Raw genomic sequence first — 25,577 nt, 5'->3', positions numbered from 1 at the left:
CACCGCGGGATAACAGGCTGAGGCTCTCATACTTTCCGTACTGTGCTGCAATAAATAACGGTGTAATACCAAAATCATCTTTGCACTCCTTGTCCACTCCATTTTCAAGAAGCAATTGTATGAGGTCAGTACGTTCCTGAGGACACAGGGGCATTAAACGAAATCAAACATCTAGCAGCATAAAAAATAAGATTTTACTTACCGGTAAATCTATTTCTCGTAGTCCGTAGAGGATGCTGGGGACTCCGTAAGGACCATGGGGAATAGACGGGCTCCGCAGGAGATAGGGCACTTTAAGAAAGACTTTAGGATTCTGGGTGTGCACTGGCTCCGCACTGGCTCCTCCCTCTATGCCCCTCCTCCAGACCTCAGTTAGGGAAACTGTGCCCAGAGGAGACGGACAGTACGAGGAAAGGATTTTTGTTAATCCAAGGGCAAGATTCATACCAGCCACACCAATCACACCGTATAACTTGTGACAAACTACCCAGTTAACAGCATGAAAAACCAACATAGCATCAGTACCTGACCGATGCAACCATAACATATCCCTTATTGAAGCAATAACAATATACAAGTATTGCAGAAGTAGTCCGCACTTAGGACGGGCGCCCAGCACTCTCTACGGACTACGAGAAATAGATTTACCGGTAAGTAAAATCTTATTTTCTCTAACGTCCTAGAGGATGTTGGGGACTCCGTAAGGACCATGGGGATTATACCAAAGCTCCCAAACGGGCGGGAGAGTGCGGATGACTCTGCAGCACCGATTGAGCAAACAGGAGGTCCTCCTCAGCCAGGATATCAAATTTATAGAACTTTGCAAAGGTGTTTGACCCCGACCAAGTAGCTGCTCGGCACAACTGTAATGCCGAGACCCCTCGGGCAGCCGCCCAAGAAGAGCCCACCTTCCTAGTGGAATGGGCCTTAACCGATTTAGGCAATGGTAATCCTGCCGTAGAAAGCGCCTGCTGAATCGTGTTACAGATCCAGCGAGCAATAGTCTGCTTTGAAGCAGGAGCGCCAACCTTGTTGGCCGCATACAGAACAAACAGAGCTTCAGTCTTCCTGATCCTAGCTGTTCTGGACACATAAATCTTCAAAGCCCTGACCACATTCAGGGACTCGGAATCCCCCAAGTCCCGCGTAGCCACAGGCACGACAATAGGTTGGTTCATATGAAAAGATGAGACCACCTTTGGCAGAAATTGAGGACAAGTCCTCAATTCTGCCCTATCCACATGAAAAACCAGGTAGGGGCTTTTATACGACAAAGCCGCCAATTCCGAAACACGCCTTGCAGAAGCCAAGGCCAATAACATAACCACTTTCCAAGTGAGATATTTAAATTCCACCGTCTTGAGTGGTTCAAACCAAGGTAACTTGAGGAAACTTAATACCACGTTAAGATCCCAAGGTGCCACTGGAGGTACAAAGCGAGGCTGAATATGCAGTACCCCCTTCACAAATGTCTGTACTTCAGGAAGAGAAGCCAATTCTTTTTGGAAGAAAATGGATAAGGCCGAAATTTGGACCTTTATGGACCCTAATTTTAGGCCCAAATTCACTCCCGTTTGCAGGAAGTGAAGCAGACGGCCCAAATGGAACTCCTCCGTAGGAGCAGTTCTGGCCTCACACCAAGACACATATTTTCGCCATATACGGTGATAATGTTTCAATGTCACGTCCTTCCTAGCCTTGATCAGGGTAGGAATGACTTCCTCTGGAATACCTTTTTCTGCTAGGATCCGGCGTTCAACCGCCATGCCGTCAAACGCAGCCGCGGTAAGTCTTGGAACAGACAGGGCCCCTGCTGCAGCAGATCCTGCCTTAGGGGAAGAGGCCACGGATCTTCTGTGAGCAACTCTTGCAGATCCGGATACCAAGTCCTTCGTGGCCAATCCGGAACAATGAGGATCGTTCTGACTCCTCTTAGCCTTATTATTCTCAACACCTTGGGTATGAGAGGTAGAGGAGGGAACACATAGACCGATCTGAACACCCAAGGTGTCACTAGAGCGTCTACCGCTACCGCCTGAGGGTCCCTGGACCTGGCGCAATACCGCTTTAGCTTTTTGTTGAGACGGGACGCCATCATGTCTATCTGAGGCAGTCCACACCGACCCACGATCTGTGCGAAGACTTCTGGATGAAGTCCCCACTCTCCCGGATGCAGGTCGTGTCTGCTGAGGAAGTCCGCTTCCCAGTTGTCCACCCCCGGGATGAATACTGCTGATAGGGCGCTTACATGGCCTTCCGCTCAGCGAAGAATCCTGGTCGCTTCTGCCATGGCCACTCTGCTCCTTGTGCCGCCTTGGCAGTTTACATGAGCCACTGCCGTGACATTGTCTGACTGAATCAGAACCGGTTTGTCCCGAAGCAATGCCTCCGCTTGGCGTAGGGCGTTGTATATGGCCCTCAACTCCAGGACGTTGATGTGGAGACCAGTCTCCAGATTTGACCAGAGACCTTGGAAATTTCTTCCCAGTGTGACCGCTTCCCAACCTCGGAGGCTTGCGTCCGTGGTCACCAGGATCCAGTCCTGAATTCCGAACCTGCGGCCTTCTAGGAGGTGAGCACTGTGCAGCCACCACAGGAGAGATACCCTGGCTCTGGGAGACAGGCTGATCCTTTGATGCATTTGTAAATGGGACCCGGACCATTTGTCCAGTAGATCCCATTGAAAGGTCCTCGCATGGAACCTGCCGAAGGGGATGGCCTTGTACGATGCCACCATCTTCCCCAGGACACGTGTGCAATGATGCACTGAAACCGTTTTAAGCTTTAATAGGTTCCTGACCAGGGCCATGAGCTCCTGAGCCTTTTCCATCGTAAGAAAACCCTTTTTCTGGTCTGTGTCTAGAATCAGACCCAGAAAGGTCAGGCGTGTTGTAGGGACTAGCTGGGACTTCGGTAAATTGAGAATCCAGCCGTGCCCCTGCAACATCCTCACCGACAGCGACACGCTGTCCAGCAACTTCTCCCGAGATCTCGCCTTTATGAGGAGATCGTCCAAGTATGGGATAATTGTGACCCCCTGCTTGCGCAGGAGCACCATCATTTCCGCCATTATCTTGGTGAAAATTCTCGGGGCTGTGGAAAGCCCAAACGGCAACGTCTGAAATTGGTAATGACAGTCCTGTACTGCAAATCTCAGGAACGCCTGATGAGGAGGGAAAATCGGAACATGAAGGTATGCATCCTTTATGTCCAGGGACACCATCCAATCCCCCCCCCTCCAGGCTGGCGATGACCGCTCTGAGCGATTCCATCTTGAACTTGAACTTTTTCAAGTACAAGTTCAGGGATTTTAGATTCAAAATGGGCCTGACCGAACCGTCCGGTTTCGGGATCACAAACAGGGTTGAGTAATACCCCTTTCCTTGCTGGAGAAGAGGAACTTTGACTATCACCTGCTGAAGATACAATTTTTGAATCGCAGTCAACACTAACTCCCTCTCTGACGGGGAAGCTGGCAGAGCCGATTTGAAAAACCGGCGAGGAGGCACGTCTTCAAATTCCAGCCTGTATCCCTGAGAAACAATCTCTTTAGCCCAGGGATCCACCTGTGAGTGAACCCACACCTGGCTGAAAAATCGAAGACGCGCCCTCACTTGAGCTGACTCCCCCCGGGACGCCTCAGCGTCATGCGGTGGACTTTGCAGATGTAGGGGAGGACTTCTGCTCCTGGGAACTAGCTGCATGCAGCTTTTTTCCCTTGCCTTTTCCTCTGGCAAGGAAGGACGATCCCCGTACCTTCTTGATTCTATTGGAACGAAAGGACTGCATTTGATAATGAGGTGCCTTTTTAGTATGCTGCGGGGGGACATAAGGTAAGAAATTCGATTTACCGGCCGTAGCAGTAGAGACCAGGTCCGAGAGGCCTTCTCCAAACAACTCCTCCCCCTTGTAAGGCAACGACTCCATATGCCGCTTTGAGTCGGCATCCCCCGTCCACTGTCGGGTCCACAGGAGTCGCCTAGCAGAATTAGACATAGCATTTATTCTGGAGCTTAGTAAACAAATGTCTCTTTGAGCATCCCTCATATACAAAGCAGCATCTTTGATATGCTCTAGGGTCATTAGAAATGAATGGAATCCTTATCTAGGGTTTCAAGTTCCGTAGATAAGGAATCTGTCCATGCTGCGATAGCACTACACACCCAGGCCGATGCCATAGCCGGTCTAATGATAGTACCGGAATGTGTGTAAATGTGTTTCATGGTAACCTCCTGCTTACGATCAGCAGGATCCTTGAGGGAAGCTGTATCCTGAGAAGGCAGTGCCACCTTCTTGGATAAGCGTGTCAGCGCCTTGTCTACCTTCGGCGAAGATTCCCATCGTATCCTGTCCTTTTGTGGAAAGGGATACGCCATAAGAATCCTTTTGGGAACTTGTAGTCTCCTATCTGGAGATTCCCAAGCCTTTTCGCACAAGTCGCTTAGTTCAAATGAGGACGGAAAAGTGACCTCAGGCTTTTTCCCTTTATACATGTGTACCCTCGTGTCAGGGACAGGGGGTTCCTCAGTGATATGCAAAGCCTCTTTAATGGCAATAATCATGTAACGAATACCTTTCGCCACCTTTGGCTGTAATTTTGCATCCTCATAGTCGACACTAGAGTCAGTCTCTGTGTCGGTATCTGTGTCAGTGATCTGGGATATGGTGCATTTTTGAGACCCCGAAGGTCCTGGTGCCACAGGGACAGGCATGGTCTGACTACCTGACTGATCCCTAGCTTAAGCCTTGTCTAATCGTTTATGCAGTAAATTTACATTTGCATTCAAGACATTCCACATATCCACCCAGTCCGGTGTCGGCGTTGCCGACCTGACCATCATGCACTCCCCCTCCTCCTTAGGTGAGCCTTCCTCGTCAAACATGTCGACACACACGTACCGACACACTTCACACACACACAGGGAATCTCTTTTCTGAAGACAGGTATCCCCTGAGGCCCCTTGGAGAGACAGAGAGAGAGTATACCAGCACACACCCCAGCGCTATATGTCCCTGGAGAAAAACACAGAATGTTTACCCAGTAGCGCTGCTGTAGTGTATAAACGCCAATAATGTGCCCCCCCTCTACTTTAAAATCCCCTTTCACCGTGTGTCAAGCAGGGGAGAGTCCGGGGAGCTTCCTCTCAGCGGTGCTGTGTAGAGAAAATGGCGCTGGTGAGTGCTGAGGGTGAAGCCCCGCCCCCTCGGCGGCGGGCTTCTATCACGCTCAAACTTATTAAAAAATGGCGGGGGCTCTTTTATATACATGTACAGTGCCCACCTGTACATGTATATAGACTTTTGCCATAGGAGAGGTGTTTTATTGCTGCCCAGGGAGCCCCCCCTGCGCCCTGCACCCTTACAGTGACCGGAGTGTGTGAGGTGTAGCGGAGCAATGACGCACAGCTGCAGTGCTGTGCGTTACCTCTGTGAAGCACCGAAGGCTTCTGCTGCCTGAGACGTCTTTTGTCTTCGTTTCTTCTGGCTCTGTGAGGAGAACGGCGGCGCGGCTCTGGGGTGAACGCCCAGGACGAACCTGTGTTCATTCCCTCTGGAGCTAATGGTGTCCAGTAGCTGAGGAAGCAGAGCCTAACATTTAAGTAGGTCTGCTCCTCTCTCCTCAGTCCCTCGATGCAGGGAGCCTGTTGCCAGCAGTGCTCCCAGAGAAAGAGAAAAAATCCTAACAAAAAAGCTTTCTAAGCAGGAAACTCAGGAGAGCTCCCTGCAGTGCACCCATTCTCCTCTGGGCACAGTCTAAAACTTGTATATAGGTATTGCTGACATAAGGGTTATGTGTTGGTTAATCGGTTGAACCGAGGCTATGTTGTTGTTCATACTGTTAACTGGGTAGTTTATCACAAGTTATACGGTGTGATTGGTGTGGCTGGTATGAATCTTGCCCTTGGATTAACAAAATCCTTTCCTCGTACTGTCCATCTCCTCTAGGCACAGTTTCCCTGACTGAGGTCTGGAGGAGGGGCATAGAGGGAGGAGCCAGTGCACACCCAGAATCCTAAAGTCTTTCTTAAAGTGCCCTATCTCCTGCGGAGCCCGTCTATTCCCCATGGTCCTTACGGAGTCCCCAGCATCCTCTAGGACATTAGAGAAAAATAATCACAAATACACGTGGGAAATGACTAACATAAAACCTAAGAGGTAAAATACACAGTCAGACAATCACAAGGTCTGTCAAAGTATTTGAGTTTTTATATTTAAAACCTTACCACAAACATTATCTGTGTATGTCTCTATTAGCTCTTTACACCACTTAACTGGGTAATATTTTTTCAAAAATAATCAAAAATTGTCAGATTACTGTTATGATTGAATTAGGTTAAGAACATCTATTTAAAAACTTATTCTGCAATATTTTATATTAAAATTATTATTATTGTTTTTTTTAACACTTAAAAAATAAGAATTTACTTACCGATAATTCTATTTCTCGTAGTCCGTAGTGGATGCTGGGGACTCCGTAAGGACCATGGGGAATAGCGGCTCCGCAGGAGACTGGGCACATCTAAAGAAAGCTTTAGGACTAACTGGTGTGCACTGGCTCCTCCCCCTATGACCCTCCTCCAAGCCTCAGTTAGGAAACTGTGCCCGGACGAGCGTACACAATAAGGAAGGATTTTGAATCCCGGGTAAGACTCATACCAGCCACACCAATCACACCGTATAACTTGTGATCTGAACCCAGTTAACAGTATGATAACAGAGGAGCCTCTGAAAAGATGGCTCCCAACAATAATAACCCGATTTTTGTAACAATAACTATGTACAAGTATTGCAGACAATCCGCACTTGGGATGGGCGCCCAGCATCCACTACGGACTACGAGAAATAGAATTATCGGTAAGTAAATTCTTACTTTCTCTAACGTCCTAAGTGGATGCTGGGGACTCCGTAAGGACCATGGGGATTATACCAAAGCTCCCAAACGGGCGGGAGAATGCGTTTGACTCTGCAATACCGAATGAGAGAACTCCAGGTCCTCCTCAGCCAGGGTATCAAATTTGTAGAATTTAGCAAACGTGTTTGCCCCTGACCAAGTAGCTGCTCGGCAAAGTTGTAAAGCCGAGACCCCTTGGGCAGCCGCCCAAGATGAGCCCACTTTCCTTGTGGAACGGGCTTTTACAGATTTTAGCTGTGGCAGGCCTGCCACAGAATGTGCAAGCTGAATTGTACTACAAATCCAACGAGCAATAGTCTGCTTAGAAGCAGGAGCACCCAGCATGTTGGGTGCATACAGGATAAACAGCGAGTCAGATTTCCTGACTCCAGCCGTCCTGGAACATATTTTCAGGGCCTTGACAACATCCAGCAACTTGGATTCCTCCAAGTCCCTAGTAGCCGCAGGCACCACAATAGGTTGGTTCAGGTGAAAACGCTGGAACCACCTTAGGGAGAAACTGAGGACGAGTCCTCAATTCCGCCCTGTCCGAATGGGAAATCAGATAAGGGCTTTTACAGGATAAAGCCGCCAATCCTGACACGCGCCTGGCCCAGGCCAGGGCCAACAGCATGACCACTTTCCATGTGAGATATTTTAACTCCACAGATTTAAGTGGTTCAAACCAATGTGACTTTTGGAACCCAAACTACATTGAGATCCCAAATTGCCACTGGAGGCACAAAAGGAGGCTGTATATGCAGTACCCCTTTTACAAACGTCTAAACTTCAGGGACTGAAGCTAGTTCTTTTTTGGAAGAAAATTGACAGGGCCGAAATCTGAACCTTAATGGACCCCAATTTCAGGCCCATAGACACTCCTGTTTGCAGGAAATGTAGGAATCGACCCAGTTGAATTTCCTCCGTCGGGCCTGATGGTGTAGGAGCTTCCTTTTAAATGGCAAATATATATTGATTCAAGCTTTTTCACATTAACTAAGATATTTACTGCTCCTCACTTCTTTAGGTTCGTGTTTCCTTAAAAGCTTCACAGATATGTTATAAGCAACATTGTATTTCAAAGCATGAATTACTCATTGTTATAACGCCAGATGTATCCAAGGCCAGTCAAGCATATCGCCAAAAGTTCTGAACATCGGGGAGGATTTTGACCTGTCCTGACCTCCAGAAAGGATGTTCCGGGAAAGCTGATAATCGCAAAGCAATAAATATATTTTAATTGCAATTTATAATATTGTTTGACAAATGACGTGTTTCAGTTTTCAAGACATACATGGTGTATTTTGATTGGCTAAATGTATTGGCACACATGAATCCTTTGTTCTTTTGCTATAAAATAAAGCCATGATGGCCCCTAAGACAGATCAACTATGAACTGCTTAGGTTACACAATGATCCTGTGTCACCTTTCCATTCACTGATCTCCAACCGGTTGCTAAGGGGAACAGCATTCTGACTGATGACTGAAGAGAGTTCATAATCAGACCTGAATAGGTTAACATACCCTATCATTTTGGGGATCTCGTCCGGGATATTCCAGTATCTCCTCCACTGGCAATAAATCCTCTGATCTTTCAGGAACCGCTGATAACAAAAAAAACCGGTAAGTGAGATTTATTGTGTAGATTTCTACCTGCTCACTTGAACTCAGCGCTTCCTGTGTAAATCAAGGGGAAGTCCAGTCGAGAAGGTCAGAGAATATCTTAAAGAGCCCAGCGTCAGTCAGAAGAACTTTTTTTAAGGTACCATGATGTATGTTATATTGTTGAAGTATGTTATATTGTTGAATTATGTTATATTGTTGAATTGTGGGTAAATAATTTCAGATAATTTGTCACAAGTGCACAGGGGGAATTAATCAAGTATGCAGAAAACTTTTAAATTGTGCAAGTACTAATGCATGTTTATTAAGAAAATAGAGCCGTTTTATAAAGGTGGCGCATGGCCAAGATATGTTCTAATGCTGATAACCAGTTTGAATTGATAAATAACCAAAGAGGTGTATGCAAATCTTGTACCTGTGTTGTTGTGTTAAGAAAATACAAAGGGTCTGTAGCACCAAGATTGCTGGCAATTACAAGCACTGAAGTCTCATTTGGTTATGTGGAAAATGATGATGAATTTTATTTTACAAAAGGTTGTCATTTTAAAAAGAGAATTGTTGGAACATTACATTAAGAATGATTGATTTAACATCATAACCTATTGGCCTAGGAACCACATAATCCCAGGTCTAAGACCCATGTGCCCGTGCAGCCTCAAACAGCTGCCGTGCACGCAGATAACAGATATAGGATTTACTGTCATCTTTGTTTTTGTATCCTTGCACTGTTATATGTACTCTGTCAATATGCTTTTGAAAAGGTGGGGGGGAGTCGGGTTGTCTGCTGAATAATGAAACTAGATTCTCCTACACACACTGATAGGTATTTCTCACATCCAAGCAGTCCCCGGTGTTAGCTGTTACTTTCTGAAGAGAAACAAGCATTAAACTACAACAGGGATACTGATACAAGCAGGACTCCATATAGGCAGGGGGATAGACCCTTGGAGTAACTTAACAATAATATTAGGGACGCATCTCAGTGATCAAGAAGAAATAATCTATTATGCAGGTCTCACTTGGGGAGCAGTACTAACAGATCTTCCACAAAAGCAGGGAGGAAGGGGCAACACTACAACCCCAGTCATTTGTCCACAGACGGATTGAAGAAGCTCTTTAGGAAAATTTTCAAAAGAGCAGGCTTCCCGTCAGAGGGGACACTTGACCTAGAGACAACCCCAGTCATTTGTCCACAGACGGATTGAAGAAGCTCTTTAGGTAGAGATTCTTTAAAAGGAGATTTTAATTCCCTCATAAGGAGTTACTAAAATACCACATCAGGATGCGTTCAAACCCGTGGATATTGTTAATAACAGGGAGGGTAATAAATCTCTGAAAGGAATTTCAAAAGAGCAGGCTTCCCGTCAGAGGGGACACTTGACCTAGAAAAATTTGCCTCCTGTAACAAAAGTAGAGAAATGGGACAACCCCAGTCATTTGTCCACAGACGGATTGAAGAAGCTCTTTAGGTAGAGATTCTTTAAAAGGAGATTTTAAGTCCCTCAAAAGGAGTTATTAAAATACCACATCAGGAGGGGTTCCGCGCACGTTCACCCAGGCATGGGAGCGCGGTCTGTAAAGATGTCAGGGCCCGACAAACCCGTGGATATTGTTAATAACAGGGAGGGTAATAAATCTCTGAAAGGAATTTCAAAAGAGCAGGCTTCCCGTCAGAGGGGACACTTGACCTTGGATAATTAAGCATAATAGTAGAGATCAAGCATCCATCTGGATCACAGTAGCAAAAGAATTAGGAGCAGAGAATAGAAGAAGAGATGAGGAAAATGATTTCCCCATTGTACCAGAGTACTCAATAGCACCACAACCAGCGTTAAACTCACTGCCTGTAATTGCAGCAACAGCACCTGCACACTATACCCCACCCCTATACCCAGACATGCATGCACACCAAGGTACCCATAGTATGAACAGAATGAAATTACCTACAAGCTCACTAACAGTGAAATTAAAAAGAGACGAGCAAGGAAAAGAGTGACGAATAATCAGCCCTATCTTAGAAGGATCTGTGGTTGAAAATCCGAATGATTTACCTGAGCTATGTGTACAGAGTATGCCCCAGTGTCCTGATACTTTATCACAAGAAACCCCAACAAGACCAACCAAAGAAACTAGCCACCTAATGCTTCCCTCATGTTTAAACGAGTGGTAGACACCTGGAATCAAGCTGAGTCCAGTAAACAATTGTCCACAATCAGGAACTATAGGCGAAAGGGTGCAAATCAGGTGAAGAGGAAAAGCAAGGGGTCAAGACACAGCCTCTACAGCTTTTCATGCCCGGGTGCATAATGTACAGAATAAACTGACATATTTTCCAGAAAGATTGTGTCCGGTATGTCAGTTTTGCGTTCCAGAAGGATATGAACATTGCCCAAATTGTGGAAACTGGATTTCACACCATGAACCACCATGCCAAGATATCTATGCGACTAGAAATACTGAAAGACGGTCATCATTGCCTGTTTCTCTGTATCCAGCACAAGTACAGAGAATACGCAACCCAGATAATGCAGCCAGGACGAACGAACCATACATCGTACAGAGCCAACACCACAAACCATGGTATGGCAATGACCTCGCAAATATAGTTGCAGAGTCCCCAGATCCTAGAAAAAAAAAAAACCCAACAGCAGTTTATGCCTATATGGAAAGAATTCAAACCATATGGACACCGGCATGGGTCGACTACCACCAGTTGTGTGAGGCTATACTAGGACCAGCAACTGCCCAAACAGTAAGCACCATGTTAAAAGCAGATGCAGTAGATGATTGCCCAGCCATAACGGACGTTCCGACAGAGAAAAATAGAACAACGTTTGAAAGTGGAAAGATGTACATGACAAGACTTAAGAGATGGTGTCATGCACAGACACTCAGGGCACCAGCAGCCCCAGACTTGAAACAGGAAAAGACTGAGTCCATCAGAACTTACTATGATAAAGTCACTATACGACACACAAGATGATAGAATATGAAGGTGTGCAACTCCTGTGTCGACAACAGTGTACTCAGTCACCACTGGCAGTTCGATAAAAGTCACTTTACCCACAGGAGACCCAAGGGTTTCAAGAGCTGTTTTTATGCACAACCAGATTCCTCTACGTTTACTTACAGATCAAGCCATTGCAACGACTGGATTGGGAGGTTAAGCCCTACCCTTGCAAGAAAGCAAAGATGTAACCTGAAATACAAACTGCTATACAAGTCTATCTCTCACAGGAAAAGTAAGACAAAGAGGAACAACAACTCCCAGCATAAACATCATTATGTTAAACACCAGCCTGGGTGGACTTGGACTAAGAAAATGACATGCCAGCAGCAGTGAGAAAGAATATGCAAGTGAAGAAAGGACAAAGTATGAAGAATAATGAATGAATCATAAAGAGAGGTGATTGGAAAAAGAAAAGTTGAGAAACAATATGAAGGTTGCATGAAAGTTTGGAGACTAAAGGAAGTCTGCTTTAAGAAGGACAAAGAAAGACATCTGACAAGTGGTCAGTACTACCTGGCAAGATTACAGAGATAATGCCATGATTTAAAGCAACAAAAGCTCCGGGGTTTAAAACAAATAATAAGGAACAAGACAGAAAAAAGTTCCAGAAGACAAATGAATGATGCTTCTTCTGCCAATATGAAGTAAAAGCTTCTTCAGGTACTCCCCAGTGAACATAATGTCTCCAGAAGAAACAGCAGAAGGTATGATTACAGTCACCTTGCCCACTGGAGAAATACGTTTGTGCCTAATGAATGCTGGAGCCGGCACACGCAGAAGACAGCAGAGGGAGATACCACAAGAACTGATGATATCAGAAATACTTAAAAGGACAGGAGATGAGAGAAATGCAGTCACCAATACCAGCCCAATTCTTGACCTTGGAGTACATGTCCAGTGACTTTGCTGAAGCACAATGTACTAAAGCTTATCCAAGGAGAATACAGTACACACCAGCAGAAGTTTAACTTTCCAGCAACTTATCAAAGGAAAGAACAAAAAGCCATTTAGAAGCAAGTTAAAACAGAAGTTCAGTATTGGCTCATTCCCGCAGTACCAGTTGTAGAAGAAAGGAAGCAATACTACTGGACCAGGATAGCTTTGTGGAGGGGCTATATCACCAAGTGATTTATCCACAAAACACACAGCTAAATACAGGATGTGAATGAACTGTTGATTGCCACCACCACCAAAAGAAGTACCAAGAAGGGGCAGTGTCCTTAGTGAAGTTTCTGGAAGACCAAGACTGCAGAGCCTCAGAAGGAGAAATTGCAGCTAGTCAAGCAAGAGTTAATCTTCCTAGGACACTCAAGGTACCAGACATCTAACAAAAGTGAAAAGGAAAAGATTCAGACTGCAAGCTAAGATGCCAACTAGTGTCAAGCAAGTCAGATGATCATTCCTGGGCCTAGTAGGACACTACAGAACACGGATACCTCTAGCACCAGTCTACATGCAAGCATTGTATGACAACACTGAAAGGGAGGAGGGTCCGCATCCTACATACAGCAACAGATGAATTAGGTTATTGAACAGTTGGAAACAGCAGTTGCCTCATCTCAAGCCCTAGAACTACCTGACTATTAAAGAAGGAGGCCATATATAGAAGTCCTTATGCAAAATCATGGACTGAGGTGAAGACCAGTGGCATACAACTTAAGCAAGCTTGACAGCGGTAATCAAAGAGCACCTACCGGCATCAGAGCAGTGATAGCAGCAACAGCCCTAGAAGAGTATAAGAGCACAGAGACAGTGATGAATCAGAAGTCCTAGAAGAGGACAAGAGCACAGGCATAGTGCTGAATCATGAACTTATCATCCAGGGTCCACATGCAGGTACAGAGAAGCTTCAACAAGCAAGAACCAAACACCTGTCAGTGGCAAGGCTGACCATGTATGAAGTAGCACTGCCAAAATGCGACAAGTAACCATCAGAAGATGTATTACCCTCAACGCAGCAACCCTTTTCCAACATTAATCAATAAAGGTGTTGAATCTCAAGATTCAAAAGGAGGGAAAATCAGATTATCTACTGATGAATGGGAAAGCCAGAAGTTTCTAATATTCACTCACGAAGGTAAACAATATGGTTGGACACGATTACCCCAAGGGGGAGCCACCAGTCCATCAGATTTCTCAGAGGCAATGGCATTAATCCTGCAGAAATGGAGACCACACTTTACAGACACCCAGTTAGTTCAATATGTCGATGATCTGCTTATTGCTGCACAGACAGAAGAGAAGTGCAAAAAGGAAACAGTATCACTACTCATCTTTTTGGCAGAAGAAGATTGCAGAGTGTCAAAAGACAAGCTTCAGCTAGTACAGAAAAAAGTTGTCTTCTTAGGACACTGCATATCTCAAGGAACAAGGCATCTTACTGATGAAAGAACAAAAGCAATAACTCAAGAAAAAACCCCAAGAACATTAAAAGAAATCAGAGCTTTCCTGGGCCTTATTGGTTATTGCAGAGAATGGATACCCTCAGCCTAAACAGGGACACCATTGAAGAAGCAGTAAGACAACTAAAGCAAACCATAATAACAGCCCCAGCATTGGGATTGCCTGATTACACTGTGTATACAAGTACCTCACGCTGTAACAGAAATATTAAGTCAAGAAAATAGCAAGCATCTTTCTGCAGCCAGACTTACCAAATATGAAGTGATTGCCTAGCCTCATGGAATTAGAGACTTTACCTCTCCCTAAATGTCCAAGATACACCAGACATGAACCTGTTTGTCGATGGATCAAGATATTATGGATCCCCAAAGACAGGATATGCAGTAACAACTGAAACTGAAGTCATAGACTCTGGAGCATTGCTACCAAGTATGTCAGCACAAGAAGCAGAACTCATAGCAATGACCAAAGCCTGCATACATGCTGAGAATATGACAGCCAACATCTATACGGATTCACGCTATGCTTGGGGGGGTGTCCCAAGATTACGCTGTTATATGGAAAAGTAGGGACTTCAAAAGTGCAAACGGAAAACCCATCAAACAGGCCAGTTTGATTATGGAACTCTTCAGAGCATTGGAACTACCTAAAAGAATTGGAATAATCAAGGTACAAGCACATACTAAGAGCCAAACCATGGAAGCTAAAGGAAATGCATTTGCAGATGCAGAAGCCAAGAGAATTGCCTTACAATCAAAAGAACTTGAGCAAGTCTTAGTGGCTCAAGATGTGAAGCAAATGCCTAGTCAACAACAAGCATCACAAGGAGAAAAGGAGAAATGGAGACGATTGGGGGCAGAAGAAGATGAACATGGACTTTGGAAGTCAAGAGAATTGAAGTACTGTCTACCAGCAGCTCTATTTCCACCTATGTTACAAGTAGCTCATGGACAAGTACACCATTCAAAGGAAGCCACGGTGAATAGAGTACAAGAGCATTGGATAGCTCCAGGCTTCAATAAAGCTGCAACAAACTTTGTAGCAGGATGCTGGATCTGTGGAATCAGCAATCCAGGAAAAAGAACCAAGACACCTCTAGGAACTATACCCAAAGCCTCTTACCCATTTGAAAGACTACAAATCAACTATATACAGTTGCCACCAAGCGGTCCATATGAATATGTACTAGTAGCAACGGACATGTTTAGTCACTGGGCCGAAGCTTGGCCAGTAAGCAAAGCCACAGAAAAAAACCACTGCAAAGAAACTGATAGCAGAAGTAGTATGTAGATTTGGGATACCTGAGGTTATAGAATCAGATAGAGGTACACATTTCACAGGAGAAGTCATGCAGCATATAATGAAAGATTTGGGGGTACAGCAGGCCTTCCATGTGCCTTACCAGCCCCAGGCGAGTGGGAGGGGGGACATCTGAACTTTGACCTTAAGCTAAAACTACAGAAAATGACAGAAACCAAAAGAACTTGGCCAGAATGCCTACCTATGGTCTTGTTCAATATTAGGACCACACCCATGAAACCTAGTAAACTGACTCCATATGAAATATTGTTTGGGTCAGCTCTAAGAACAGGTTGTTATTATCCACAACAATTACAACATAATCATGGTGATTTAACAGGTTATGTACAGGAGGTCTGTAAAACATTGACTAACCTCCATTGCCGAGTGTTTTCTTCCATTCCAGACCCAGAAGGATCAGCTACGCATAAGCTAAATCCAGGAGATTGGGTCTATTTAAAGAGACATGTGAGAAAGACCTTTGAACCAAGATATGATGGTCCATATCAAGTGATGCTAACCATGTCTACCTTAAATTAAGATGAAAGGTCGTGATACTTGATTACATGCATCCCACTCAAAGAAGCTGACAGTGACTCTCCAGCCAGAAGAATGAAGTTGCTTATCCTTTGATTGTTGTTAGGGGAAATTCCCAAGGTTCGGACTATAAGTCCAGGGGACTGGTTTACTGAAAGAGAATGTTTCAGGCCTAGATAGTGTAGGTAGAATAGGGAGAAAAAGTGGAATTAAAAAGAGGGGAAATGATGGTGTAGGAGCTTCCTTTTAAATGGCAAATATATATTGATTCAAGCTTTTTCACATTAACTAAGATATTTACTGCTCCTCACTTCTTTAGGTTCGTGTTTCCTTAAAAGCTTCACAGATATGTTATAAGCAACATTGTATTTCAAAGCATAAATTACTCATTGTTATAACGCCAGATGTATCCAAGGCCAGTCAAGCATATCGCCAAAAGTTCTGAACATCGGGGAGGATTTTGACCTGTCCTGACCTCCAGAAAGGATGTTCCGGGAAAGCTGATAATCGCAAAGCAATAAATATATTTTAATTGCAATTTATAATATTGTTTGACAAATGACGTGTTTCAGTTTTCAAGACATACATGGTGTATTTTGATTGGCTAAATGTATTGGCACACATGAATCCTTTGTTCTTTTGCTATAAAATAAAGCCATGATGGCCCCTAAGACAGATCAACTATGAACTGCTTAGGTTACACAATGATCCTGTGTCACCTTTCCATTCACTGATCTCCAACCGGTTGCTAAGGGGAACAGCATTCTGACTGATGACTGAAGAGAGTTCATAATCAGACCTGAATAGGTTAACATACCCTATCAGGCCTTACTGGCCTCGCACTACGCAACATATTTTCGCCAATTGCGGTGATAATGTTTTTGCGGTTACATCCTTCCTGGCTTTTGATCAGGATAGGGATGACTTCATCCGGAATGCCTTTTTTCCTTCAGGATCCGGTGTTCAACCGCCATGCCGTCAAACGCAGCCGCGGTAAGTCTTGGAACAGACAGGGTCCTTGCTGGAGCAGGTCCCTTCTTAGAGGTAGAGGCCACAGATCCTCCGTGAGCCTCTCTTGAAGTTCCGGTTACCAAGTCCTTTTTGGCCCATCCGGAGTCACGAATATAGTGCTTACTCCTCTCCATCTTATCAATCTCAGTACCTTGGGTATGAGAGGCAGAGGAGGGAACACATACACTGACTGGTACACCCACGGTGTTACCAGAGCGTCTACAACTATTGCCTGAGGGTCTCTTGACCTGGCGCAATACCTGTCGAGTTTTTTAATCATGTGGACGACTTCTGGGTGAAGTCCCCACTCTCCCGGGTGGAGGTCGTGCTGAGGAAGTCTGCTTCCCAGTTGTCCACTCCCGGAATGAATACTGTTGACAGTGCTATTACATGATTTTCCGCCCAGCGGAGAATCCTTGCAGCTTCTGCCATTGCCCTCCTGCTTCTTGTGCCACCCTGTCTGTTTACGTGGGTGACTGCCATGATGTTGTCCGACTGGATCAACACCGGCTGACCTTGAAGCAGAGGTCTCGCTAAGCTTAGAGCATTGTAAATGGCCCTTAGCTTCAGGATATTTATGTGAAGTGATGTATCCAGGCTTGACCCTAAGCCCTGGATATTCCTTCCCTGTGTGACTGCTCCCCAGCCTCGCAGGCTGGCATCCGTGGTCACCAGGACCCAGTCCTGAATGCCGAATCTGCGGCCCTCTAGAAGATGAGCACTCTGCAACCACCACAGGATGGATACCCTTGTCCTTGGTGACAGGGTTATCCGCTGAGGCATCTGAAAATGCGACCCGGACCATTTGTCCAGTAGGTTCCACTGGAAAGTTCTTGCGTGGAATTTAACGAATGGGATTGCTTCGTAGGAAGCCACCATTTTTTCCCAGAACCCTTGTGCATTGATGCACTGAGACTTGGTTCGGTTTTAGGAGGTTCCTGATTAGCTCGGATAACTCCCTGGCTTTCTCTTCCGGGAGAAACACCTTTTTTCTGGACTGTGTCCAGGATCATCCCTAGGAAACAGAAGACAAGTCGTCGGAACCAGCTGCGATTTTGGAATATTGAGAACCCAATCGTGCTGCCGCAACACTACCTGAGATAGTGCTACACCGACCTACAACTGTTCCCTGGATCTTACCCTTATCAGGGAATCGTCCAAGTAAGGGATAACTAAAATTTCCTTCCTTCGAAGGGATATCATTTCGTCCATTACCTTGGTAAAGACCCGGGGTGCCGTGGACCATCCATACGGCAGCGTCTGAACTGATAGTGACAGTTCAGTACCATAACCTGAGGTACCCTTGGTGAGAAGGGTAAATTTTGACATGAAGGTAAGCATCCTTGATGTTCCGAGACATCATGTAGTCCCCTTCTTCCAGGTTCGCAATCACTGCTCTGAGTGACTCAATCTTGAATTTGAACCTCTGTATGTAAGTGTTCAAAGATTTTAGATTTTAGAATCGGTCTCACCGAGCCGTCTGGCTTCGGTACCACAATAGTGTGGAATAATACCCCGTTCCCTGTTGCAGGAGGGGTACCTTGATTATCACCTGCTGGGAATACAGCTTGTGAATGGCTTCCAAAACTGCCTCCCTGTCAGAGGGAGACGTCGGTAAAGTCGACTTTTGGAAACGGCGAGGGGGAGACGTCTCGAATTCCAATATGTACCCCTGAGATATTACCTGAAGGATCCAGGGGTCTACTTGCGAGTGAGCCCACTGCGCACTGAAATTCATTGAGAACGGGCCCCCACCGTGCCTGAGCTTGTAAAGCCCTAGCGTCATACTGAGGGCTTGGCAGAGGCGGGAAAGGGTTTCTGTTCCTGGGAACTGGCTGATCTCTGCAGCCTTTTTCCTCTCCCTCTGTCACGAGCAGAAAAGAGGAACCTTTTGTCCGCTTGCCAACAAAGGACTGCGCCTGATAATACGGCGTCTTATTTTGAGAGGCGACCTGGGGTACAAACGTGGATTTCCCAGCTGTTGCCGTGGCCACCAGGTCTAAAAGACCGACCCCAAATGTCCCCTTTCAAAGGCAATACTTCCAAATGCCGTTTGGAATCCGCATCACCTGACCATTTTACTGGTAGAATTGGACAACGCACTTATACTTGATGCCAGTCGGCAATTATTCCGCTGTGCATCATGCATATATAGAAATGCATCTTTTAAATGCTCTATAGGCCATAATATACTATCCTTATCTAGGATATCAATATTTCCAGTCAGGGAATCCGACCATGCCAACCCAGCACTGCACCTCCAGGCTGAGGCGATAGCTGGTCGCAGTATAACACCAGTATGTGTGTAAATACCTTTTTTGGATACCCTCCTGCTTTCTATCAGCAGGATCCTTAAGGGCGGCCATCTCATGAGAGGGTAGAGCCCTTGTTCTTACAAGCGTGTGAGCGCCTTATCCCCCCTAGGGGGTGTTTCCCAATGCATCCTAACCTCTGGCGGGAAAGGGTATGCAGCCAATACTTTTTAAGAAATTATTAATTGTTATCGGGGGGAAACCCACGCATCATCACACACCTCATTTTATTTCTCAGATTCAGGAAAACTACAGGTAGTTTTTCCCTCACCGAACATAATACCCCTTTTTTTTTTGGTGGTACTCGTATTATCAGAAATGTATAAAAACATTTTCCATTGTCTCAATCATGTAACGTGTGGTCCTACTGGAAATCACGGTTGTCTCTTCACCGTCGACACAGGAGTCAGTATCCGTGTCGGCGTCTGTATCTGCCATCTGAGGTAACGGCCGCTTTAGAGCCCCTGACGGCTTATGAGACGTCTGGACAGGCACAAGCTGAGTAGCCGGCTGTCTCATGTCAACCACTGTTTTTTTATATAGAGCTGACACTGTCACGTAATTTTCAACAGTACATCCACTCAGGTGTCGACCCCCTAGGGGGTGACATCACTGTTACAGACACTCTGCTCCGTCTCCACATCATTTTTCTCCTCATACATGTCGACACAAACGTACCGACACACAGCACACACACAGGGAATGCTCTGATAGAGGACAGGACCCCACTAGCCCTTTGGGGAGACAGAGGGAGAGTATGCCAGCACACACCAGAGCGCTATATATATACAGGGATAACCTTATATAAGTCTTTTTCCCCTTATAGCTGCTGTATGTTTTAATACTGCGCCTAATTAGTGCCCCCCTCTCTTTTTTTAACCCTTTCTGTCTGCAGGGAAGAGCCAGGGAGCTTCCCTCCAACTAAGCTGTGAGGGAAAATGGCGCCAGTGTGCTGAGGAGATAGGCTCCGCCCCCTTTTCGGCGGCCTTATCTCCCGGTTTTTTGTATATTCTGGCAGGGGTTAAATGCATCCATATAGCCCAGGAGCTATATGTGATGCATTTTTTGCCATGTAAGGTATTTCTGTAATGTTTTATTGCGTCTCAGGGCGCCCCCCCCCCCAGCGCCCTGCACCCTCAGTGACCGGAGTATGAAGTGTGCTGAGAGCAATGGCGCACAGCTGCAGTGCTGTGCGCTACCTTATTGAAGACAGGAACGTCTTCTGCCGCCGATTTTTCCGGACCTCTTCGCTCTTCTGGCTCTGTAAGGGGGCCGGCGGCGCGGCTCTGGGACCCATCCAGGCTGGACCTGTGATCGTCCCTCTGGAGCTAATGTCCAGTAGCCAAGAAGCCCAATCCACTCTGCACGCAGGTGAGTTCGCTTCTTCTCCCCTTAGTCCCTCGATGCAGTGAGCCTGTTGCCAGCAGGACTCACTGAAAATAACAAACCTAAACTAAAACTTTCACTAAGAAGCTCAGGAGAGCCCCTAGTGTGCACCCTTCTCGTCGGGCACAGAAATCTAACTGAGGCTTGGAGGAGGATCATAGGGGGAGGAGCCAGTGCACACCAGTTAGTCCTAAAGCTTTCTTTAGATGTGCCCAGTCTCCTGCGGAGCCGCTATTCCCCATGGTCCTTACGGAGTCCCCAGCATCCACTTAGGACGTTAGAGAAATAAGAATTTACTCACCGGTAATTCTATTTCTCGTAGTCCGTAGTGGATGCTGGGAACTCCGTAAGGACCATGGGGAATAGCGGCTCCGCAGGAGCCTGGGCACAACTAAGAAAGATTTAGGACTACCTGGTGTGCACTGGCTCCTCCCTCTATGCCCCTCCTCCAGACCTCAGTTAGGATACTGTGCCCGGAAGAGCTGACACAATAAGGAAAGGATTTTGGAATCCCGGGTAAGACTCATACCAGCCACACCAATCACACCGTATAACTCGTGATACTATACCCAGTTAACAGTATGAAAAATAACTGAGCCTCTCAACAGATGGCTCTAAACAATAACCCTTTAGTTAGGCAATAACTATATACAAGTATTGCAGACAATCCGCACTTGGGATGGGCGCCCAGCATCCACTACGGACTACGAGAAATAGAATTACCGGTGAGTAAATTCTTATTTTCTCGGACGTCCTAGTGGATGCTGGGAACTCCGTAAGGACCATGGGGAATATACCAAAGCTCCCAAACGGGCGGGAGAGTGCGGATGACTCTGCAGCACCGAATGAGCAAAAGCAAGGTCCTCCTCAGCCAGGGTATCAAACTTGTAGAACTTAGCAAACGCGTTTGAACCCGACCAAGTAGCAGCTCGGCAAAGTTGTAAAGCCGAGACCCCTCGGGCAGCCGCCCAAGAAGAGCCCACTTTCCTCGTGGAATGGGCTTTTACAGATTTAGGATGCGGCAGTCCAGCCGCAGAATGTGCAATTTGAATCGTACTACAGATCCAGCGAGCAATAGACTGCTTTGAAGCAGGAGCACCCAGCTTGTTGGGCGCATGCAGGATAAATAGCGAGTCAGTTTTCCTGACTCCAGCCGTCCTGGAAACATAGATTTTCAGGGCCCTGACTACGTCCAGCAACTTGGAATCCTCCAAGTCCTTAGTAGCCGCAGGCACCACAATAGGTTGGTTCAAATGAAAAGCAGATACCACCTTAGGAAGAAATTGGGGACGAGTCCTCAATTCTGCCCTATCCATATGGAAAATCAGATAAGGGCTTTTACATGACAAAGCCGCCAATTCTGACACATGCCTGGCCGAAGCCAAGGCCAACAGCATGACCACTTTCCACGTAAGATATTTTAGTTCCACGGTTTTAAGTGGCTCAAACCAATGTGACTTAAGGAAATCCAACACCACGTTGAGATCCCAAGGTGCCACTGGAGGCACAAAAGGGGGCTGAATATGCAGCACTCCTTTAACAAATATCTGAACTTTAGGCAGTGAAGCCAGTTCTTTTTGGAAGAAAATCGACAGAGACGAAATCTGGACCTTAATGGAACCTAATTTGAGGCCCATAGTCACCCCTGACTGTAGGAAGTGCAGAAATCGACCCAGCTGAAATTCCTCCGTTGGGGCCCTTCTGGCCTCACACCACGCAACATATTTTCGCCATATGCGGTGATAATGGTTTGCGGTCACCTCCTTCCTAGCTTTAATCAGCGTAGGGATGACTTCCTCCGGAATGCCCTTTTCCTTCAGGATCCGGCGTTCAACCGCCATGCCGTCAAACGCAGTCGCGGTAAGTCTTGGAACAGACAGGGTCCCTGCTGCAGCAGGTCCTGTCTGAGCGGCAGAGGCCATGGGTCCTCTGAGATCATTTCTTGAAGTTCTGGGTACCAAGCTCTTCTTGGCCAATCCGGAACCACAAGTATAGTTCTTACTCCTCTCCTTCTTATTATTCTCAGTACCTTGGGTATGAGAGGCAGAGGAGGGAACACATAAACCGACTGGTACACCCACGGTGTCACTAGAGCGTCCACAGCTATCGCCTGAGGGTCCCTTGACCTGGCGCAATATCTTTTTAGCTTTTTGTTGAGGCGGGACGCCATCATGTCCACCTGTGGCCTTTCCCAACGGTGTACAATCATTTGGAAGACTTCTGGATGAAGTCCCCACTCTCCCGGGTGGAGGTCGTGCCTGCTGAGGAAGTCTGCTTCCCAGTTGTCCACTCCCGGAATGAACACTGCTGACAGTGCTAACACATGATTTTCCGCCCATCGGAGAATCCTTGTGGCTTCTGCCATCGCCATCCTGCTTCTTGTGCCGCCCTGACGATTTACATGGGCGACCGCCGTGATGTTGTCTGACTGTATCAGCACCGGCTGGTGTTGAAGCAGGGGTCTTGCCTGACTTAGGGCATTGTAAATGGCCCTTAGTTCCAGAATATTTATGTGTAGGGAAGTCTCCTGACTTGTCCATAGTCCTTGGAAGTTTCTTCCCTGTGTGACTGCCCCCCAACCTCGAAGGCTGGCATCCGTGGTCACCAGGATCCAGTCCTGTATGCAGAATCTGCGGCCCTTTAGAAGATGAGCACTCTGCAGCCACCACAGTAGCGACACCCTGGCCCTTGGAGACAGGGTTATCAGCCGATGCATCTGAAGATGCGATCCGGACCACTTGTCCAACAGATCCCACTGAAAGATCCTTGCATGAAACCTTCCGAATGGAATTGCTTCGTAAGAAGCCACCATCTTTCCCAGGACTCGCGTGCAGTGGTGCACTGACACCTGTTTTGGTTTTAGGAGGTCTCTGACTAGAGACGATAACTCCTTGGCCTTCTCCTCCGGGAGAAACACTTTTTTCTGTTCTGTGTCCAGAACCATCCCCAGGAACAGTAGACGCGTTGTAGGAACCAGCTGCGACTTTGGAATATTCAGGATCCAGCCGTGCTGTTGTAGCACTTCCCGAGCTAGTGCTACTCCGATCAACAACTGTTCCCTGGACCTCGCCTTTATAAGGAGATCGTCCAAGTACGGGATAATTAAAACTCCCTTTTTCCGAAGGAGTATCATCATTTCGGCCATTACCTCGGAGCCATGGACAGACCAAACGGCAACGTCTGGAATTGGTAATGACAGTCCTGTACCACAAATCTGAGGTACTCCTGGTGAGGAGGGTAAATGGGGACATGCAGGTAAGCATCCTTGATGTCCAGTGACACCATGTAATCCCCCTCGTCCAGGCTTGCAATCATCCATCTTGAACTTGAACCTTCTTATATAAGTGTTCAAAGATTTTAAATTTAAAATGGGTCTCACCGAACCGTCCGGTTTCGGTACCACAAACATTGTGGAATAGTAACCCCGTCCTTGTTGAAGGAGGGGTACCTTGATTATCACCTGCTGAGAATACAGCTTGTGAATCGCCTCCAGCACTGCCTCCCTGTCCGGGGGAGCTGTCGGCAAGGCAGATTTGAGGAAACGGCGAGGGGGAGACGTCTCGAATTCCAGCTTGTACCCCTGAAATACTACCTGTAGAATCCAGGGATCCACCCGTGAACGAGCCCACTGGTTGCTGAAGTTCTTGAGACGGGCCCCCACCGTACCTGGCTCCGCCTGTGGAGCCCCAGCGTCATGCGGTGGACTTAGAGGAAGCGGGGGAGGACTTTTTTTCCTGGGAACTGGCTGTATGTTGCAGCTTTTTCCCTCTACCTCTGCCTCTGGGCAGAAAGGACGCGCCTCTAACCCGCTTGCCTTTCTGGGGCCGAAAGGACTGTACCTGATAATACGGTGCTTTCTTTGGCTGTGAGGGAACATGGGGTAAAAATGCTGACTTCCCAGCTGTTGCTGTGGAAACGAGGTCCGAGAGACCATCCCCAAACAACTCCTCACCCTTGTAAGGCAAAACTTCCATGTGCCTTTTAGAATCTGCATCCCCTGTCCACTGCCGAGTCCACAATCCTCTCCTGGCAGAAATGGACATTGCGTTTATTTTAGATGCCAGCCGGCAAATATCCCTCTGTGCATCTCTCATGTATAAGACAGCATCTTTAATATGCTCTACGGTTAGCAATATAGTGTCCCTGTCTAGGGTATCAATGTTTTCCGACAGGGAATCTGACCACGCAGCTGCAGCACTGCACATCCATGCTGAAGCAATAGCCGGTCTCAGTATAATTCCTGAGTGTGTATATACAGACTTCAGGATAGCCTCCTGCTTCCTATCAGCAGGTTCCTTTAGGGCGGCCGTGTCCGGAGACGGTAGTGCCACCTTCTTTGACAGGCGTGTGAGCGCTTTATCCACCCTAGGGGATGTCTCCCAACGTGACCTATCCTCTGGCGGGAAAGGGTACGCCATTAGTAACTTTTTAGAAATTACCAGTTTCTTATCGGGGGAAGCCCACGCTTCTTCACATACTTCATTTAATTCATCAGAAGGGGGAAAAACCACTGGTAGTTTTTTCTCCCCAAACATAATACCCTTTTTTGTGGTACCTGGGGTAATATCAGAAATGTGCAACACATTTTTCATTGCCGTAATCATGTAACGGGTGGCTCTATTGGAATGTACACTAGTCTCATCATCGTCGACACTGGAGTCAGTATCCGTGTCGACATCTGTGTCTGCCATCTGAGGTAGCGGGCGTTTTAGAGCCCCTGATGGCTTTTGAGACGCCTGGGCAGGCACGAGCTGAGAAGCCGGCTGTCCCACATCTGCTATGTCGTCAAACCTTTTATGTAAGGAGTTGACACTGTCACGTAATTCCTTCCACATGTCCATCCATTCAGGTGTCGACCCCGCAGGGGGTGACATCACATTTATCGGCCCCTGCTCCGCCTCCACATAAGCCTCCTCATCAAACAAGTCGACACAGCCGTACCGACACACCGCACACACACAGGGAATGCTCTGAACGAGGACAGGACCCCACAAAGTCCTTTGGGGAGACAGAGAGAGAGTATGCCAGCACACACCAGAGCGCTATATAATGCAGGGATACACACTACACAAGTGATTTTTCCCTATAGCAGCTATATATATA

General features: G+C 46.7%; 1 protein-coding gene across 1 annotated transcript in view; it reads right to left on the bottom strand.

The window, feature by feature from the left end:
* ASB3 (ankyrin repeat and SOCS box containing 3) overlaps nucleotides 1-25,577 on the bottom strand; it is a 404,212-nt gene that overhangs the window by 174,554 nt on the left and 204,081 nt on the right. Inside the window, exon 5 of the mRNA XM_063918655.1 lies at nucleotides 4-136. Coding sequence (XP_063774725.1) covers nucleotides 4-136 — 133 coding nt within the window. The remainder of the gene's footprint in view (nucleotides 1-3; nucleotides 137-25,577) is intronic.

Source organism: Pseudophryne corroboree, chromosome 4, assembly GCF_028390025.1.
Source record: "Pseudophryne corroboree isolate aPseCor3 chromosome 4, aPseCor3.hap2, whole genome shotgun sequence".
NCBI classification, from domain to species: domain Eukaryota; kingdom Metazoa; phylum Chordata; class Amphibia; order Anura; family Myobatrachidae; genus Pseudophryne; species Pseudophryne corroboree.
Note: the sequence above shows the minus strand (reverse complement) of the source record. Positions and strands in the feature narration are given on the sequence as shown.